The sequence below is a fragment of the Bos taurus genome, chromosome Y (assembly GCF_002263795.3).
Source record: "Bos taurus isolate L1 Dominette 01449 registration number 42190680 breed Hereford chromosome Y, ARS-UCD2.0, whole genome shotgun sequence".
Taxonomy (NCBI): domain Eukaryota; kingdom Metazoa; phylum Chordata; class Mammalia; order Artiodactyla; family Bovidae; genus Bos; species Bos taurus.
This window is the reverse complement of record NC_082638.1, coordinates 7,010,469-7,031,834: the sequence shown is the minus strand read 5'-3', so window position 1 is coordinate 7,031,834 and position 21,366 is coordinate 7,010,469. Positions and strand designations below refer to the sequence as shown.

Genomic DNA, 21,366 nt, shown 5'->3' with positions numbered 1-21,366 from the left:
GAGCATCTACCCCCAAACCAGAATCTGTTTTACTATTTCACGACTTTCACCAACTCCTCTGACATTAACAGGGGGCTATCCCCGATCAGCTTTCTCTGAAGGAAATCAACTTAGAGCTCTAGCTAACTAGCCTCCTGGGCATAATAGGAGTGTTTCAATCCAAACCCCTCAGATGGCTCTCTAACTTGCCTGACAGGTTTACCCGGACTCCTACAACTACGCATATGATTGTTTACCGTCTCCCAACCGCGAGAGACACAAGAAGCTTAAGATATTCAAATAGTATAGAGTCTCTCGGAGAGTTAGAAATTGTTAGAACTAGTAGAATATTTCATTGTTGAGCCAATGCTTGCTGCCAAGTTTCCACGTCCCCTGTATTGTATCCTTGAAAGTGTGTTAATTAATATAGTTGGTATATAGAAAAAATAAGTAGTGGCCTTGGTGCTAACAACTTTAGACCATTAAGGTAATAAATTCTTTCCTCATTGTAAACCCTCTGCATCTCTGCCCTATAGGAATGCAACTTTATCTAACACCTTTGGAGGATGGCGCCAAATTTTAAAATAATTACTCTTAGAGAAAATAAGTCTTATGGTTGACAAACCTTTATCAGAGTCATAAAATGTTAACAGGCCTTCTGGCCAAAAGATGATGTAAATCACCTAAACCATTTGTATACGATAAGTTTACAAAAAAAAAAAAAAAAGCCTGGTCTCGATAACGATCAAAGACTGCTGACTTTACATGATTTCACACCCCCTATTATCCTCTATGCACAACTTAAGGTATATAAGCTCCCTTTGAAAATAAAGCTACGGGCCTTGCTCAAAGCTTGGTCTCCCCGTGTTGTTCTTTCTTGTTTCCTTTCCTCCTTTTCTCTTCTGATATTCCTTCAGGCCAAAATAATTGGAGCGCGGAGGTCCTCTGAGACCACTTACTTGCCTGGGCTTCTAAGACCCACTCGAGAAGGTGCCCAAGGTGGGGCACCTTCAGCGATTCAAGAGAGTGCCTGCAGCCTCCGTGGTCAGAGCCAATCTGATGTCACAGGTTACACTGATTTTCCGCATAAACCAGTTATAATGAGCCTCTAATCTCTTTGCTTTGCTATTCTAATCGCCGACACTGTTACCCTGAAAAAATCCCTAGATCTAACTGGGGCTGGACCCCAATACATGAGTATGGCGTTTTACTTGAGGAAAGGCACTTTGGTCAAGGAGAAAAGGACCTGTCTACCTGTCTACCAGGCAATGCATGGACAGCCTCTACATGGACAGCCTCTACATGGTGGTGAGGGAAGGGGGAGCCTGCAGAAGAGAAAGAGAGAGAAACTGGACAACAGGAGGGGTTTAATGACCACTATTCCTTCAATGTCATCACTGTTCTGATGACTGAAATAAAATAGATTAACTGTCCTAATTTATAAAGCATGAAGGAAGCAAAGAGATAGAAAGAAAAATAATATTGAGTTTTATTACTGACATATCTCATTAGTTAATGAGAGGGAAACTCATCCAGGTACTGAAAGGAGATAGGCCTGGCAGGCACAGAGGCTGTGGCACTGTCCATGAGAGGAATGTCACCGGCTTGATGGATACTGTGTTTTCTTGAACAGCCTTGGCACACTCCATCCATCTATAAGAGGTACAAGCGAGTCTCCCCTAGCCCTCGGCAGCAGCAAGAGAAGAGAGGGTGGGGATAACCACTTGCTGAGCACTTAAGTTTCAGAAAAAGCAACTGGGCCAGCCTTTTCCTTACAGGGTTCCAGGAACTCACTGGAGCCACTTGCCAATGTATCTGCTTCTCCAGTGACAGCAGAATTCATCTGACATAGTGAAAGCATATGAATTCTATTTCAATAGCAGTGATTTAACAAAGTTAATGAAGTTGGTTCAAAGATTTCATAAAATATACTAAGCTCTTTATTTTACCTGTTCAAAGTACTAGACATTCAGACTTGAGGATGAAGTTCTCAAGGCAAAATAATAGGTTAACACACAAACATAAAGACTTTCTGGGGGATGGGTTCAAGATGGTGGAGGAGTAGGTTATGGAGCTCACCTTCTCCCACAAACACATCTCAAAACATCTGCACATGGAACAATTTCTCACAAAACATTACAGATCACTGGAAGACCACATGAGACTTAACACGAGGGCAACACAAGTGTAGGTAACTAGGTGGGATGAAAGAAAAAAGAAAAACCAAAAACAGAAAGGAATTGAGAGGGTACCAGCAACCATGGCAGGGGTGGGGAGGGCGGCGCTGTGAAAAAGGAAAGGTTTCTTCACTCTGGGAGCTGAGGCTCAGGCTTTAGAAGTTAGAACCAGGGAGACAGCCTGAGAGGTTACAGTGTGCAAGAGAGTGTGGTAATAAGCCTGGACCAGCCAGGCAGTTCATGGGGTTACAAAGAGTTGCACATGACTTAGTGACTGAACAACAGCTGACAGATACTTAGGTTATTTCAAGTTTCTGGCTATTATGAATAAAGCTTATATAAAGGATATATGAAGCCATAAAGAAACTCAGAGCTGGTTGACACTACATCTCTATTGTTTAGTGAAGTAGGCTCTGAGGTCTAACAATGTAAGGCAGGGTCAAAGCCAAGACAACAATTTCTAGTCTCTTAAGCTAATACTCTTAAGTCTCCATTCTGTAACTAAGGAAGTGTTTTCCAAATTTGAGGCAACTGATGGAATCAGTATAATCCAAGAGTCTCTTAACATTTTCACATTCTACAAAAGTGGGGGCAGGGAAGCAAATTTTAAGAAGTCACTTATTGTAAATCTGAGGCAATCCTAACCTTCATAAATTAAAGATTCATTTTGGGACTTAGTTCTGAATTTGCAAGTGTTGTTCAACAGTCACTAAGTAGTGTCCAATTCTTTGGGCCCCACGGACTACAGCGTACTAGGCTTCTCTGTCCTTCACTATCTCCTGAAGTTTGCTTAAACTCATGTCCATTGAGTGGCAAGGTCATTCAACCATCTCATCCTCTGTTGCCCTCTTCTCTTCCAGCCTCAATCATTTCCTAACTTTGAAACTAGTTATCTTGAAATTGTAAAAAAATGGAACTCAGAACTTAAAAAATTCTTTGTGAAAAAAAAACCTGGCAGTATATCTGTATCAGTGGCTTTATAAGAGAACAAAACTGTATTAATTTGTAGCTGTGTCACTTTTTGTAACAATTGGTATGTTTTGCCAAAACTGAATGTTCTATATTTTGAAACAAGTTCTACATATAAAAATAAGAAGTAATATTTAAACTTACATTCAAAAGATGGTTCAAATTCCTCATTATCCTTAAAAGTTAGCCTGTCTGGATTTGAAAATTCACTTTTGTCTTGAAGGTCTGGGTGTCTCTGATGAAGACTATGGGGAGAATAAAATACAAAAATGTGAAGCTTTAATAAAGTAAGAAACAAGAGCAAAGGGTGATGAAAAGCCTTTTGTGACTCGAGAAAATGCTTTAAAAAATTAATTTTTTGTGGACTCACAGTGATTAGGAGCTACCCTGCACTGGTTGCTTTCCATGCACCAGACATCATTCCAAACTGTTAGTGCATATTAACTCAGTCACTCTTTCATGTTGCCTCATGCCATGCTGCTAAGTCACTTCAGCTGTGTCCAACTCTGTGCAACCCCAGAGACGGCAGCCCACCAGGCTCACCCATCCCTGGGATTCTCCAGGCAAGAACACTGGAGTGGGTTGCCATTTCCTTCTCCAATGCATGAAAGTGAAAAGTCAAAGTGAAGTTGCTCAATCGTGTCCAACGCTTAGCGACCCCATGGACTGCAGCGTTCCAGGCTCCTCCGTCCATAGGATTTTCCAGGCAAGAGTACTGGAGTGGGGTGCCATTAGAATATGCTGGCACTTTCAAAGCTTTCCAAGGAGGGATTTTTTTAAAAAATTCTTTTATTTTTAAATTATTTAAATGGAGGCTAATTACTTTACAATAATGTACTGGTTTTTGCCATACATTGACTACTTTACAATATTGTGGTGGTTTTTGCCATACACTGACATGAAGCAGCCATGGGTGCACATGTGTCCCCTATCCTGAACCCCAACTCTACATCCCTCCACACTCCATCCCTCTAGGTTTTCCCAGTGCACCGGCTTTGAGGGCCTTCCTTCATGCATTGAACTTGCACTGGTCATCTATTTTACATATGGTAAAGTATATATATCAAGATTGCCGGGAGAAATATCAATAACCTTAGATATGCAGATGACACCACCCTTATGGAAGAAAGTGAAGAGGAATTAAAAAGCCACTTGATGAAAGTGAAAGTGGAGAGTGAAAAAGTTGGCTTAAAGCTCAACATCCAGAAAACGAAGATCATGGCATCTGGTACCATCACTTCATGGGAAATAGATGGGGAAACAGTGGAAACAGTGTCAGACTTTATCTTTTTGGGCTCCAAAATAACTGCAGATGGTGACTGTAGCCATAAAATTAAAAGACACTTACTCCTTGCAAAGAAAGTTATGACCAACCTAGATAGCATATTGAAAAGCAGGGATATTACTTTGTCAACAAAGGTTTGTCTAGTCAAGGCTATGGTTTTTCCTGTGGTCATGTATGGATGTGAGAGTTGGACTGTAAACAAAGCTCAGAGTCGAATAATTGATGCTTTTAAACTGTGATGTTGGAGAAGACTCTTGAGAGTCCCTTGGACTGCAAGGAGATCCAACCAGTCCATTCTGAAGTAGATCAGCCCTGGGATTTCTTGGGAAGGAATGATGCTAAAGCTGAAACTCCAGTACTTCGGCCACCTCATGTGAAGAGTTGACTCATTGGAAAAGACTCTGATCCTGGGAGGGATTGGGGGCAGGAGGAGAAGGGGACAACAGAGGATGAGATGGCTGGATGGTATCACCGACTCGATGGATGTGAGTTTGAGTGAACTCCAGCAGCTGGACAGGGAGGCCTGGCATACTGCTGTTAATGGGGTTGCAAAGAGTTGGACATGAATGAGCAACTGAACTGAACTGAACTGAATATATGTTTCAGCTATTTTCTCAAATCATCCCACCTCGCCTTCTCCCACATATTCCAAAAGTCCATTCTTTACATCTGTCTCTTTTGCAGTCTTGCATAAGGGGTCATCATTACCATCTTTCTAATTTCATATATATGCGTTAGTATACTGTATTGGCATTTCTCTTTCTAACTTACTTAACTATGTATAATAGGCTCCACTTTCATCCACCTTATTAGAACTGACTCAAATGCATTCTTTTTTTATAGCTGAGTAATATTCCATTGTGTACATGTACCACAACTTCCTTATCCATTTGTCTGCCAGTACACATTTAGGTTGCTTCCATGTCCTAGCTATTGTAAACAGTGCTGTCATGAACATTGGGGCACATGTGTCTCTTTCAATTCTGGTTTCCTTGGTGTGTAGGCCCAGCAGTGGGATTGCTGGGTCATATGGCAGTTCTATTTCCAGCTTTTTAAGGAATCTCCACACTATTCTCCATAGGGGCTATACTATTTTGCATTCCCACCAATAGTGTAAGCGGGTTCCCTTTTCTCCATACCCTCTCCAGGATTTATTGTCTGTAGACTTTTTGATGGCAGTCAATTAGACCGGTGTGAGATGGTATCTCATTGCTGGGCTTTTAAAATTAATTTATTTTTAACTGAAGAATAATTTCTTTGAAGAATATTGTTGTTTTCTGTCAAACCTCAACACGAATCAGCCATCAGTTCAGTTCAGTTCAGTTGCTCAGTCGTGTCCGACTCTTTGTGACCCTATGAATCGTAGCACGCCAGGCCTCCCTGTCCATCACCAACTCCCAGACTTTACTCAATCTCATGTCCATTGAATCACTGATGTCATCCAGCCATCTCATCATCTGTCATCCCCTTCTCCTCCTGCCCCAAATCCTTCCCAGCATCAGGGTCTTTTCTAATGAGTCAGCTCTTCGCATCAGGTGGCCAAAGTACTGCAGTTTCAGCTTTAGCATCAGTTCTTCCAATGAACACTCAGAAGTGATCTCCTTTAGGGTGGACTGGTTGGATCTCCTTGCAATCCAAGGGACTCTCAAGGGTCTTCTCCAAAACCACACTTCAAAAGCATCAATTCTTTGGCGCTTAGCTTTCTTTGCAGTCCAACTCTCACATTCATACATGACCACTGGAAAAACCATAGCCCCGACTACATGGACCTTTGTTGGCAAAGTAATGTCTTTGCTTTTTAATATGCTGTCTAGGTTGGCTATAACTTTCCTTCCAAGGAGTAAGTGTTAATTTCATGGCTGCAATCACCATCTGCAGTGATTTTGGAGCCCCCCAAAATAAAGTCTGACACTGTTTCCAGTGTTTCCCCATCTATTTCCCATAAAATGATAGGATCAGATGCCATGATCTTAGTTTCCTGAATGTTGAGCTTTAAGCCAACTTTTTCACTCTCCTCTTTGATTTTCATCAAGAGGCTTTTTAGTTCCTCTTCACTTTCTGCCATAAGGGTGGTGTCATCTGCATGTTTGAGGTTATTGATATTTCTCCCAGCAATCTTGATTCCAGCTTGTGCTTCTTCCAGCCCAGCATTTCTCATGATGTACTCTGCATAGAAGTTAAATAAGCAGGGTGACAATATACAGCTTTGATGTACCCCTTTTCCTATTTGGAACCAGTCTGTTGTTCCATGTCCACTTTAACTACTGCTTCCTAACCTGCATACACATTTCTCAAGAGGCAGGTCAGGTGGTCTGGTACTCCATCTCTTTCAGAATTAGGTATACACATATCCTCTCCCTCTTGAACCTCCCTCCCATTTCCCTCTCATCCCATCCCTCTAGCTGGATATAGAACTCCTGTTTGAGTTTAGACACATACAGCAAATTACTGTTGTCTATTTTACATATGGCAATGTAAGTTTCCATGTTACTCTCTCCACACATCTCAACCTCTCCTCTGTGCTTCGCATGTCCGTAATTATGTTCTCTATGTCTGTTTCTCCATTCTGCTGCCCTACAAGCAAATTCTTCTGTACCATCTTTCTAGATTATGCATATATGCATTAGTATATGATATCTATCCTTCTCTTTCTGACTTACTACACTTATAATTGGCCCTAGATTCATCCCCTTCATTAGAACTGTCTCACATGCATTGCTGTTTATGGCTGACTAATATTCCATTGTGTATATGTACTACAACTTCTTTATCCTTTCATCTGTCAGTGGACATGTAGGTTGCTTAAATGTTCTAGCTACTGTAAACAGCAGTGCAATGAACAATGGGATACATTCGTCTTTTTCATTTTTGGTTTTCTCAGGGTATATGCCTAGAAATGGGATTGCTAGGTCATATAGCAGTTTTATTCCTAGTTTTTTAAGGAATCTCCATACCGTCTTACATAGTGGCTGTATGAATTTACATTCCCACCATCAGTGCAAGAGTGTTCCCTTCTCTCTACACTGCCTCCAGCATTTATTGTTTGTTGACTTTTTGATGATGGCCATTATGACCAGTGTGAGGTGATATCTCATTGTAGTTTTGATTTGTGTTTCTTTAATAATAAGTGGTGTTGAGCATCTTTTCAACCATAGTCATCTGTAAGTTGTCTTTGGAGATATGTCTGTTTAGGTCTTTTTCCCACTTTTTGATTGACTTCTTTGTTTTTCTGGCATTGGGTTGTATGAGCTGTTTGTATATTTTAGAACTTAATGCTTTGTCAGTTGTTCCATTTGCTATTATTTTCTCCTATTCTGAGAACTGTCTTCTCATCTTGGTTATAGTTTCCTTTGCTATGCAAAAGCTTTTAAGTTTAAAAAATATGGAGTGATTCATGAATTTGGATGACATCCTTGTGTAGGGGCAATTAATCTTCTCTGTATCATTTCAATTCTAGTGTATGTGCTGCTGAAGTGAGCACTGCATTTGCAGATTTAGTACAGCTGCTTTATCTTTAATACCAAGTCTGCTCATGAAACTATAAAGATACTTATTAATACCTGAGTACATCATGTTTAGCAAACAAAAAGGAATTAGTCATTTGCTAAAAGCAGTCTTTTTTTTCCTCCAGCCAATGATTCAGATGATTCTCAGAGATCACACATCCTATAATCTGATTGCTTATTCTATCCTGCCAGGTGGTTTTTAACATCACTTAAAAAAGTGGAGCCAGCCATGGCTGAGAACACAGGAAGCTAATCAGCTTTGGCAGAGGCCGGGCAGAGGATGAGGTACTTACCAGGCATTCTGCTCTGGAGGGCTGGAGAGTGAGTGCACGGGAAGGCTGCACTTGGACTCGGCAGGTGATGGCTGTGACTTTCTGTCGGGACAGGGAGCAGCGACTGGGGACCGGCTCAGACCTATGGGGCAGGAGGATCCAGGACGAGCATGTTATAGATTGCATGGAGAAGATGGCAGTGCAACTTCTAAGGATTTCTACTGCTTTGAAAATGCATTCTATCATCCTTGCAAGAAATGGAGTAAGTGGAAATCATCCACAGATGATTTTATAGGAAATCAGAACAATTCAGGCATGAAAATGAAAGTGCAGTGATAATAAGAGAACACATGAAACTAACCAGCAGCTAAGGAAAAGCCACGGTCACTCTCGGAAAACCTCCATGTGCCAAGCAAAATGCCAGCACTTGACTCTCCATCCCACAACCTCCACACCACCTGTTACCTGGGGGGGACGCCCTGCTCCCCAGTAGCCTGCAGTTCAGAGGCTCCCATGACTCCTTGTACTTCCAGCTGCACTCTTATCCAGAGATGCGGGGATGAGGAGCAAAGTGACCCCTGTCCAGAGTATCCACAGGCCTGTGTCCATAGCTCACCTTCCAGGTACATTTCACTATCATGGCTTCTTGCGTTGGGGAGCAGTGTGGAGGAGAGCCATCTGGAGACTGCACTCTTGCGTGACGTTGAGGCCATACTGCTGGGCACCTCAGACACCACACTTTTGTCCCCTCCACATGTGTTTACTGGAGGCTGCTGAGAGGTGACTCTGTTGTCCACAAAAACACACCTCTCAGGAGCAGCTGCAGTGATGTTCTTAAGAGTCCCTGGCAGGTAGAGGGTAGGTGAGCTTCTGACTGCCACCAGGCTCTTGGCAGGGCACAAACGAACCCTTGGATGGTAGTTCTGGAAAGCTTTTTCCAGGTTCTCTGCCTCCTGCTCCAGCTTTCTCACCCTATCCTTGGCACTGGCTACAAACTCGAGGTCAGAATCAGGGGAACTGACCTCTGTGCTGGTATTTGGGTAACCAGAGATCTGCGATGTAACTAGGCCTGCTGTTGCCTCCTCTTTTCTCAGAAGATTTTTCAAGAAATCTCCACTGATGTTACCCTCATGAGCCCTGGTGCTCAGTAATGTGCTGATGGAGCAGTTTTGAAGACAGTGCTTCTGGTTGCAGTATACTTCATTCTCTAGTGCTGCGGGTCACAAACAGATAGTTTGAGACAGGAAGGGAAAAAGTAGGGAACTAAACTGAAAGGTCTGGGGAATTTTTTCATTGAAAACTCAATTAGCATGTTAAATAGTTTGTAGGAAGTGATCAAGATGGTGGAGTCTTAAGACATGAACTTAAGACACCCACAAATACATCAACAATACATCTCTGTGTAGAATGATTCTCACAGAATATCTACTGAACACTGGCAGAAGATCTCAGACTTCCAAAAGGGCAAAATAATCTCCATGGAACCAAGCTGATTCCAAAATAGTACAACAACAAAATAAAGTGAAGAAGAATCTGGGACAGGAACTGTACCCTCAGGAAGGAGCTGTGAAACAGGCAAGGTTCCTGCACTCCAGGAGATCAGCCAAGATGGGGGTGAGCTCCAGAGCCTTGGAGGAGAATGCAGACTCTGATGTGCAGCAGCTGGGAGAGAGACAGACCTGCACAAAAGGTCAGCACCACTGCCTTGTATTCCCTACCCAGAGACATGTGTCCATCCATGCAGACAGGAGCTGGGTGTTGAAGCTTACACTTTGGAGATCAGACTCAGGCTGAAGGGGCTGGAGTCTGGAGCAGTTGCTTCTGAGGGTGTACATGGAGGAAGCTTGGGCTGCCTTAGAGGCCAGGTGCTATTGATGGTCGAGCTGTGTGAGGGGCGTGGTGGGACACACCACTGCAGCCTTTTCTGCTGTGCATGCTCTCAGGCAGTATGACATGGCCTACACGAGCTCCAGGAGGGGTCATGGGCATGGCAACTGCCATCTGCATGCCACAGGCTTCAGCTTGGTTCTGAGCCTCTGCTACTACCTGCTCCCCATCCCAAACTACAGAAGCAGTCTTGAACTGCTGCCACTGCCACCCTCCCAGGCTCCAGGAGTGGTCACATGCTCTAGGTGGTATGTATAAGATCCTCCAATGCCAAGAACTTCAGGACTGGGCACCAGCCACCACATCTGCACACCTGGATTATAAGGGTATAATGATCATGGCCAGCACACATTGAACAAAGAGACCACAGGCATTCAAACCAAAAACAGCCCTCATGACAAACAAACATTAAACCCACAGAAGCTACACAGGGATGCTTCCACATATAAATAGTCCCCCAGGACCACAGTAGATGTATTTCTCTTCTGTAAATTCAGGAGGGAAAATTATGTAAAATGAAGCAGAGGAATTACCCCTAGTTAGGGGTGATTAAACCAAGAAAACTCCCCTGAAAGAACAAACAATGAAACAGAACTCTTCAGTTTAATAGCACAGATTTCAAAAAAGGATAGTGGAAATACTAAAGGAATTAAGAAAAAGTTATCAGTAAAAGTTCAAAGTACTATAAAAATGGACTAGAAACTATAAAGAGGAAGCAAGAAAATCACAAAACTCATTTGCTGAGATGAAAACCAAACTAAAGGCAATGAACAGGAATGAATAATGCAGAAAAACAGGCAATTTCCTAGTAGTGCAGTGGTTAGGACCCCATGCTTTCACTGACAAGGGTGTGGGTTCAATCCAGGGAACGAAGATCTTGAAATTCATGGGGCATGGCCAAAACAAAACAAATAATTCAGAAGAATCAGTAAGTGCCCCCAGAAAATAGAATAATGAAGATCACTCATTCAAGACAGTAAACAGAATGCCAAATTAAAAAAAAAAAAAGAAATCTACATACAAGACCTATGGGACAATAAAAAGCATGCCAATCTATACATATTAGGGATTCCAGATGGGGAAGAAAAAGAAAAGATAAAAAATGTATTTGAAGAAATTATGGCTGAAAACTTCCCAAACCTGAAGATGTAAACAGATATACAGGTGCAGGAAACAGGGTTCCACACAAGGTAAACCCAAAGAGACCTACATCAAGATATATTATAAAAATGGCAAAAGTTAAAGAGAGTGTACTAACAGCAGCAAGAGAAAGACAGAATTAATTATAAGAGAACCCCCATAAAGGAATCAGCTGATTTCCCTACAGAAATGTTGCAGCCCAAAATGGAATGGCAAGAGATATTCAAAGCACTGAAAAGGAAAAATCTGCAACCCAGGATACTTGGCATGCATGCATGCTCAGTTGCTCAGTCATATCTGACTCTTTGAGCCCTCATGGGCTGTAGCCTACTAGACTCCTCTGTCCATGGAGTTTCCCAGGCAAGAATACTGGAGTGGGTTGTCATTTCCTCCTCCTGGGGATCTTCTCAACCCAGGGACTGAACCTACATCTCTTGCATTGCAGGCAGATTTTTTACCACTGAACCATCTGGGAAGCCCCAAATTAACCAGTATAGAGATTAAAAAAAAAAAATCTAAGAAAGTGATGATAATCACAATGAATGGCAGAGAAATGAACATGAAGATATAAAAGAGGACATAAAAATCATAAAATGTGAGGGAAGAGAGTAAGAAAATTTAGATTCCCCTTATTTCCTATAATGTGTTTGAATCTATATGGCTACCAGTCCAAGGCAAGTAGATAAAGGATGAAAACAGGATAACTAAAAAACAAAAAAACATAGAACAGATTCACAAAAACCAAAAAGAAGACAAGTAACTATAATAAAAAAAAATTCATCAAGTCACACAAAGTAAAACAAAAAGAAATGGACAAAGAAATATAAAATCAATGGGAAAACATTTCTTAAAATGGCAATATACTATTGCTTTTAAGTCTCTCAACTCTGTCCAACATTCTGTGACCCCCATGGACTGCAGCACACCAAGCTTCCCTGTTGATCACCAACTCCTGGAGCTTGCTCAAACTCATGTCCATTGACTCAGTAATGCCATCCAACTAACACTATCTCTCATCCTCTGTTGTCCCCTTCTCCTCCTGCCTTCAATCTTTCCAAGCATCAGGCCTTTTCTAATAAGTCAGCCATTCGCATTGGGTGACTGAAGTACTGAGCTTCAGCTTCAGTATCAGTCTTCCAATAAATATTCAGGATTGATTTCCTTTAGGAATGACTGCTTTGATCTTCTTTCAAGGAACTCTCAAAAATCTTCTCCAACACCACAATACAGAATTGTCAATTCTTCAACCTTCTTGATGGTTCAACTCTCACACCCATACATGACTACTGGAAAAACCATAGCTTTGACTAGACAAATGGACCTTTGTTGGCAAAGTGTTGTCTCTGCTTTTATAAATGCTGTGTAGGTTTGTCATAGCTTTTCTTCCAAGGAGCAAGTGTCTTTTAATTTCATGGCTGCAGTCACATCTACAGTGATTCTGGAGCCCAAGAAAATAAAGTCTGTCACTGTTTCCATTGTTTCCCCAACTATTTGCAATGAAAGGATGGGACTGGATACCATGATCTTTGTTTTTTGAAGGTTGAGTTTTAAGCCAGCTTTTCATTCTCCTCTTTCACTTTCAACAAGAGATTCTTTAGCTCCTCTTTGCTTTCCACCATATGGGTGGTGTCATTTGCATATCTGAGGTTATTGATATTTCTCCCAGCAATCTTGATTCCAGTTTGTGACTCATCCAGGCCATCATTTCACATGATATACTCTGCATACAAGTTAAATAAGTAGGGTAACAATATATAGTCTTGACATAATCCTTTCCAATTTGGAAACAGCCCACTGTTACATGCCTGGTTCTAACTGTTGCCCCTTGACCTGCATAAAAATTTATCAGGAGGCAGGTAGGGTGATCTGTATTCCCATTTCTTTGAGAATTTCCCACAGTTTGTTTTGATGCACAAAGTCAAAGGATTTAGCACAGTCAGTCAGTTCAGTTGCTCAGTTGTGTCTGACTCTTTGCAACTCCATGAACCGCAGCATGCCAGGCCTTCCTGTCCATCACCAACTCCCAGAGTTCACCCAAACCCATGTCCATTGAGTCGGTGATGCCATCCAACCATCTCATCCTCTGTCGTTCCCTTCTCCTCCTGCCCTCAATCTTTCCCAGCATCAGGGTCTTTTCAAATGAGTCAGCTGTTTGCATCAGGTGGCCAAAGTATTGGAGTTTCAGCTTCAACATCAGTCCTTCCAATGAACACCCAGGACTGATCTCCTTTAGGATGGACTGGTTGGATCTCCTTGCAGTCCAAGGGACTCTCAAGAGTCTTCTCCAACACCACACTTCAAAAGCATCAATTCTTCAGTGTCAGCTTTCTTTATAGTCCAACTCTCACATCCATACATAGTATAGTCAATGAAGCAGAAATAGATGTTTTCTGGAACTTTCTTGCTTTTTCCATGATATAGTGTATGTAAGCCATTTAATCTCTGGTTACTCTGCCTTTTCTAAAACCAGCTTGAACATCTGGAAGTTCATGGTTCATGTATTGCTGAAGCCTGGCTTGGAGAATTTTGAGCATTACTAGCGTGTGAGAAGACTGCAATTGTGTGGTAGTTTGAGCATTCTTTGGCATTGCCTTTCTTAGAGACTGGAATGAAAACTGACCTTTCCCAGTCCTGTGGCCACTGCTGAGTTTTCCAAATTTGCTGGCATATTGAGTGCAGCACTTTCACAGCATCATCTTTTAGAATTTGAAACAGCTTATCTGGAATTCCATCACCTCCACTAGATTTGTTTGTAGTGATGTGTCCTAAGATCCACTTGACTTCTCATACCAAGATGTCTGGTTCAAATTAAGTCTGAATTTTGCATAAGGAGTTCACAATCTGAGCCACATTCAGCTGCAGGTCTTGTTTCTGCTGATTGCATAGAGCTTCTCCATTTTTGGCTGTGAAGAATATAATATGATTTCAGTAATGACCATCTGCTTACATTCATGTGTAGAGTCATCTCTTGTGTTTTTGGAAGATGGTGTTTGCTATGACCAGTGCATTCTCTTGGCAGAACTGTTAGTCTTTGTCTTTCTTCATTTTGTACTCTAAGACCAACTTGCCTATTACTCCAGATACCTCTTGACTTCCTACTTTTGGATTGCAGTTCCCTATGATGAAAAGGACATTTTTTTTTTTTTTTTTTGGTGTTAGTTCTAGAAGATCTTGTAGGTCTTCATAGAACTGTTCGACTTCAGCTTCTTTGGCATTAGTGATTGGGGCATAGATGGATTACAGTTGGATTACTGTGATATTGAATGGTTTGCCTTGGAAACAAAATGAGATCACTTGGTCATTTTGAGACTGTACCCATGTACTGCATTTCAGGCTCTTTTTGTTGACTATGAGAGCCATTCCATTTCTTCTAAGGGATTCTTGCCCACAGTAGTACATATATAATGGTCATCTGAATTAAATTTTCCCATTCCAATCCATTTTAGTTTACTGATTCCTAAAATTTTGATATTCATGTTTGCCATCTTGTTTGACCACTTCCAATTACCTTGATTCATGGTGCTATCATTCCAAGTTCCTATGCAATTCTGCTGTTTACAGCATTAGGCTTCACTTTAATCACCAGGCACATCCACAACTGGGCACTGTTTCCAAACTGGCTCAGACTCTTCATTCCTTTTGGAGCTATTACTCAGCTCTTCTCCAGTATCATACTGGGCACCAACCAACCTGGGGACTTTATCTTTCAGTATTGTATCTTTTTGCCTTTTCATATTGTTCATGGGTTCTAAGGCAAGAATGCTGAGTTTGTTTGCCATTCCCTTCTCCAGTGGACCCAGAACTCTCCACCATGACCTTTCCATCTTGGGTAGCCCTACATGGGATGGCTCATAGTTTCACTGAGTTAGACAACATTGTGATCCATGTGATCACTTTGGATTTGTTTTTGTGATTATGGTTTTCATTCTGCCTGCCCTCTGATAAAATCTAAACAACCAGTTCAGTGCAGTTCAGTCACTCAGACTTAGGTCTGACTCATTGCACCCCATGGACTGCAGGATGCCATGCCTCCCTGTCCATCACCAACCCTGGGAGTTAACTCAAACTAATGCCCATTGAGTCAGTGATGCCATCCAACCATCTCATCCTTGGTCAGCCCCTTCTTTCGCCTTCAATCTTTCCCAGCATCATGGTCTTTTCAAACAAGTCAGCTATTCACATCAAGTGGCAAAGTATTAGAATTTCAGCTTCAGCATCAGTCCTTCCAATAATATTCAGGATTTATTTCCTTTAGGATGGACTGATTGGATCTCCTTGCTATCCAAGGGACTCTCATGAGTCTTCTCCAATACCATAGTTCAAAAGCATCAATTCTTTGGTGCTCAGCTTTCTTTATAGTCCAACTCTCACATCCACACATGACTACTGGTAAGACCATAGCCCTGACGATACAGATCTTTGCTGGCAAAGTAATGTCTCTGCTTTTTTAATATGCTGTCTAGTTTTGTCATAATGTTTCTTCTAAGGAGGAAGTGTCTTTTATTTTTATAGCTGCAGTCACCATATGCAATGATTTTGGAAACCCCCAAAACAGTCTCTCACTGTTTCCATTGTTTCCCCTTCTATTTGCCAAGAAGTGATGGGGTGAGATGCCATGATCTTAGTTTTTTTTTTTTTTTTTAATATAAATTTATTTATTTTAATTGGAGGCTAATTACTTTACAATATTGTATTGGTTTTGCCATACATCAAGATGAATCCGCCACGGGTGTACACATGTTCCCCATCCTGAATCCCCTTCCCACCTCCCTCCCTTGATTTTAGTTTTTGAATGTTGAGTTTTAAGCCAACTTTTTCACTCTCTTCTTTCACTTGCATCAAGAGGCTCTTTAGTTCTTCTTCGATTTCTGCCATAAGGGTGGTGCCATCTGCATATCTGACATTATTGATTTTTTCCCTGGAAATCTTGAGTCCAACTTGTGCTTCATTCAGCCCAGCTTTTCTCATTATGTACTCTGCATATAAGTTAAACGAACAGGGTGACAGTACACAACCTTGATGTATTCCTTTCCTGATTTGGAGGCAGTCTGTTGTTCCATGTCCAGTTCTAAATGTTGCTTCCTGACTTGCATATGGATTTCTCAGGAGGCAGGTCTGGTGGTCTGGTATTCCCATCTCTTTCAGAATTTTCAACAGTTTGTTAAAAGCTTTGGCATAGTCAATAAAGCAGAAGTAGATGTTTTTCTGGAACTCTCTTGTATTTTCAATGATCCAATGGATGTTTGGAATTTGATCTCTGGTTCCCCTGCCTTTTCTAAATCCAGCTTGAACGTCTGGAAGTTCATGGTTCATGTACTGTTGAAGCCTGGCTTGGAGAATTTTGAGCACAGATTTGCTAGAGTGTGAGATGAGTGCAATTGTGTGGTACTTTGAGCATTCTTTGGCATTTCTGTCTTCGAGACTGGAATGAAATTGACCTTTTCCAGGACCTTTAAAAATTACTTCCCCCATTCCAAAACATAAAAAATAACCATGAATGAAGAGATGAAAGATTTATATAATGAGAACTATAAAATATTAATAAAAGAAATTAAAGAGGATTCAAAGAAATGGAAAGATGTCCCATGCTCTTGGACTATAAGAATACTGTTAAAATGGCAATACTACCTAAAGAAATCTATAGATTTAATGTGATCTCTATTAAATTACCCATGATACTTCCTCACAAAACTAGAATAATCAATCATAAAATTTATATGTATAAAAACTGAATTCCCAAAGAAATCCTGAGGGCAAAAAACACACGGGAGGAGCCATAATCCTTTCAGACTTCAGAAAATATTAGAATGGTATACTAATCAAAACATCATGGTACTGGCACAAAAACAGATAAATGAATCAATGGAATAGAACAGAGAGCCCACAAATAAACCCCCATACCCAAAGTCAATTAATCTTGGACACTGAAGGCAATAATGTACAATGGGAAAAACACAATTTGTTCAAAAAGTGGTGTTGGGAAAGCTGAAGAGCTGCATATAAAGCAATGAAATGAGAACACATTCTCTCATCATACACAAACTCAAAATAGCTTAAAGACTCAAACAGAAGACATGATTCCACAAAACTCCAAGAAGAGACCATAGGATAACATTCTATGAGATAAATCATACCAGTGTTTCCTTAGGTCAGTCTCTTGAGATAATAGAAATAAAAACAAAATCAACATTTATGTCATAAATCTAAAAAAGCGTGTATAAGCTTTTGTAGAGCAAAAGAAACCATAAACAAAACAAAGACAACTTATGCAATGGGACAAAATATTTGGTAACAACACTTAATTTGTTAGCTTAATTTCCAAAATATACACACTCAACAGCAAAAAATTAAACAACCCAAAATGGGCAGAAGGCCTAAGTAGACGTTTCTCTGAAGAAGAAATACAAGTGGCCAATAGGCACATGATAAGATACTCAGAATCACTAGTTATCAGAGAAATACAAGTCAAAACTCTAATGAGGGGTTACCTCACACTGGATCAGAATGGCCATCATTAAAGACTCTACAAATGCTGGAAAGAGTGTGTAGAAAATGGAACCCTCCTACACTGTTGGTGAATATAGTTCGTACAGCCACTATAGAACAGAGGTTCCTCAGAAAAGCAAAAAAGGAATTACCATACGATCTAGCAATCCTGTTCCTGGGCATATACAGAGACAAAACTCTATAATCTAAAAAGATACATGCACCTGTATGTTAATAGCAGCACTATTCACAATAGCCAAGACATAAAAACAACCTACACATTCATCAATATATGAATGGATAAAGATGTGGTGTGTGTATACATACATAAACACACACAGACACAATGGAATACTAACAAGGCAAAAAAACAGAAGAACAAAAATAATGCCATTTGCAGCAACATGCATGCAAGTAGAGATTACCATACTAGGTGAAGTAAGTCTGAAAGAAAAACAAATACCATGTGGTATTACTTATATGTGGAATCTAAAATATGACACAAATGAGCATGTCTATGAAACAGAAACAGACTCATGAACAGTGAGAAGAGACTTGGGATGGCTAAGTGGGAGGGATTTGTGTAGGGATAGAATGGGATGGCACCCACTCCAGTACTCTTGCCTGGAATATCCCATGGATGGAGGAGCCTGGTAGGCTGCAGTCCATGGGGTCGCTAAGAGTGGGATATGACTGAGGGACTTCACTTTCACTTTTCACTTTCATGCATTGGAGAAGGAAATGGCAACCCACTCCAGTGTTCTTGCCTGGAGAATCCCAGGGACGGGGGAGCCTGGTGGGCTGCTGTCTATGGGGTCGCACAGGGTTGGACATGACTAAAGTGACTTAGCAGAGTGGGCTGGAAGGCTGGATTTGACAGATGTAAGCTATTATGTATGTAATGGATAAACAACAAAGTTCTGTAAAGCACAGACAACTATATTTAGTATCCTGTGATAAAGAAAAGAAAGCGAAGTTGCTCAGTCATGTCCAACTTTTTGCGATCCCATGGACTGTATGTAGCCTACCAGGTTCCTCCGTCCAGGGGATTTTTCAGGTAAGAGTACTGGGGTGGGTTGCCATTTCCTTCTCCAGGGGATCTTCCCAACCCAGGGACTGAACCTGGGTCTCCCACATTGTAGGCAGATGTTTTAGAATCTGAGCTACCAGGGAAGTTCATCCTGTGATAAACTGTAATGAATAAGAATATCAGAAGCAATCTACATATGTGTAACTTAATCACTGCTGTATAGCAGAAATCAACACAATAGAGTAAGTCTACTAAACTTCAACAAAAAAATAGCTTGTAAAACCACAATCATAACAGTAATTAACGTTTGAGAGTTTATGTATACCAACTGTTGCTTCATACGCTTTCTTCTGTAATGCATGTTATAATTTCACAATCCATCAGGCACAACCTTGAAATCCAACAAGCTTGGAGAACTGAAAAGGCATTCACAATGTGTTTGGGGACAAAGCCTAACCAGACTTGAACTCAGATGGTTGAAAACCTTACCTGAGCTGATATAAATCCATTTATAATCTTTGCTTATTTCACCTGGCAGGAACATTAACACACTTGACTTTAAAATAATGAATGTGTCTCATTACAGAATGAGACCCCAAACTCCCAGGGCTGTGGCAAATTCTATTGCATACAGCTTGAGTCTCAGAGAAGGGAAGAAGGGTGTGTGTTCAGGGCACCACTGTTAGCCCAAAACTCTCACTGCTCCCACGTCACAGAGGGGAGACTGCAGCTAAATCACCCAGCAGCAAGGCACCAAGTCACTGGGCTGGCCTAATGCAAAGCCACAACATGTGACCACTCCTCTCCTGCAAGGCCACCTTGATGATGCCAGGGACAGATGCATGGTAGACTCATGCTCATGAAGCTTCCATCCTCACTGAACTATTTCTAATGATCTGAGTTCAGGACAGTTTGAGCAGTAGGCAGTTTGGCAAATGCAGAGTTGTAGAGAGAAAATGAGTAACAGGCAAGAGTAGAGATGAGTGAACAGATGGAAATAAAAGTGGTGTGGGGAGAAGGGGCCAAGGGAGAAGAAGTGCAAACAGGAAGTGAAGAAGGCTCAGAATCATAGTCTCATGAACTTCCACTGGGCTTGAAAGCAGCTCAACAAAGCATCTAAGCCTCAGCACTTGTTAGGATGGAGGAAGGGCAGATGTCACGTTTCCACAGGAAGACACAGTAGTAAAATGATAGCACTGACCATTTCTCCAATGTTTTATACGCCCCAGGCACTGCCCTGGAGCTGCTCACATTTCCCCTTTGTCTTCCAGAGAACAGAAGATATTATCCTCATCACAAAGGGGAAAACTGAGGCCCAAGGAAGTTAAAAGGAATGTACCCAGAGCTGAATAACTAGCTTCAAAATTGGTGTACAAACCCAATTTTCTGATTTCAGCGGCAGTACTATTTCTGCCAGGCAATGCTGCCTCTCTCACTGACATACTCCTCTGTCAGGGAGTATATAAAACTATTCAAGAGTTCACTGGTCTTTTTATCAGGATGTGTATTAGTCACTCAGTCATGTCTGACTCTTTAAGACTCCATGGACTGTAGATTACAAGGCTCCTCTGTTCATGGAAATCTCCAGGCAAGAATACTGAAGTGAGTTTCCATTCCCTTCTTTAGCGGATCTTCCTGACCCAGGGGTCGAATCTGGGTCTCCTGCGTTGCAGGTGAAGTTATCACTATCTGAGTCACGAGATAGCAAATAAAAAAGGAAAGGCTAGGTCCAGGATGAATTTGGGGGCATCTATGTCACTATCACCAGAGATCATTGCCAACATTCGCTGGATTATTGAAGAGGCAAGAGAGTTCCAGAAAAACATCTACTTCTACTTTATTAAGTATGCCAAAGCCTTTGACTATGTGGATCACAATAAACTGTGGACAATTCTGAAAGAGATGGGAATACCAGACCATCTGACCTGCCTCTTGAGAAACCTGTATGCAGGTCAGGAAGCAACAGTTAGAACTGGACATGGAACAACAGACTGGTTCCAAATAGGAAAAGAAGTCCATCAAGACTGTATATTGTCACCCTGCTTATTTAACTTTTGTGCAGAGTACATCATGAGAAACGCTGGGCTGGAGGAAAGACAAGCTGGAATCAAGATTGCTGGGAGAAATATCAATAACCTCAGATATGCAAATGACACCACCCTTATGGCAGAAAGTGAAGAACTAAAGAGCCTCTTGATGAAAGTGAAAGAGGAGCGTGAAAAAGCTGGCTTAAAGCTCAACATTTAGAAAATGAAGATCATGGCATCTGGTCCCATCACTTCATGGCAAAGAGATGGGGAAACAGTGGAAACAGTGGCTGACATTATTTTTTCTGGGCTCCATAATCATTGCAGATGGTGATTGCAGCCATGAAATTAAAAGACACTCCTTGGAAGGAAAGTTATGACCAACCTAGACAGCATATTAAAAAGCAGAGATATTATTTAGACCACAAAGGTCCGTCTAGTCAAGGCTGTGGTTTTGTAGTCATGTATGGACATGAGACTGGACTATAAAGAAAGCTGAGCACCAAAGAATTGATGCTTTTGAACTGCGGTGCTGGAGAAGACTCTTGATGGCAAGATGTCCCTTGGACTGCAAGGAGATCCAACCAGTCCATCCTAAAGGAGATCAG

The 21,366-nt window shown here is 41.4% G+C and overlaps 1 protein-coding gene, 1 non-coding gene and 1 pseudogene across 2 annotated transcripts in view; all 3 read right to left on the bottom strand.

The window, feature by feature from the left end:
* Positions 1 to 21,366, bottom strand: part of LOC100271757 (Y-linked oral-facial-digital syndrome 1 pseudogene) — a 63,608-nt pseudogene that overhangs the window by 5,633 nt on the left and 36,609 nt on the right.
* The window catches only part of LOC100335202 (oral-facial-digital syndrome 1 Y-linked), a 63,608-nt gene that overhangs the window by 5,633 nt on the left and 36,609 nt on the right, over positions 1 to 21,366 (bottom strand). Inside the window, exons 14-16 of the mRNA NM_001281905.1 lie at positions 8,805 to 9,401; positions 8,210 to 8,330; positions 3,270 to 3,370 (exon numbers count right to left, since the gene is read on the bottom strand). Coding sequence (NP_001268834.1) covers positions 3,270 to 3,370; positions 8,210 to 8,330; positions 8,805 to 9,401 — 819 coding nt within the window. The remainder of the gene's footprint in view (positions 1 to 3,269; positions 3,371 to 8,209; positions 8,331 to 8,804; positions 9,402 to 21,366) is intronic.
* Positions 7,787 to 7,891, bottom strand: LOC132344722 (U6 spliceosomal RNA). Its single transcript, XR_009493664.1, has one exon. It is a non-coding gene; the product is annotated as a U6 spliceosomal RNA (small nuclear RNA).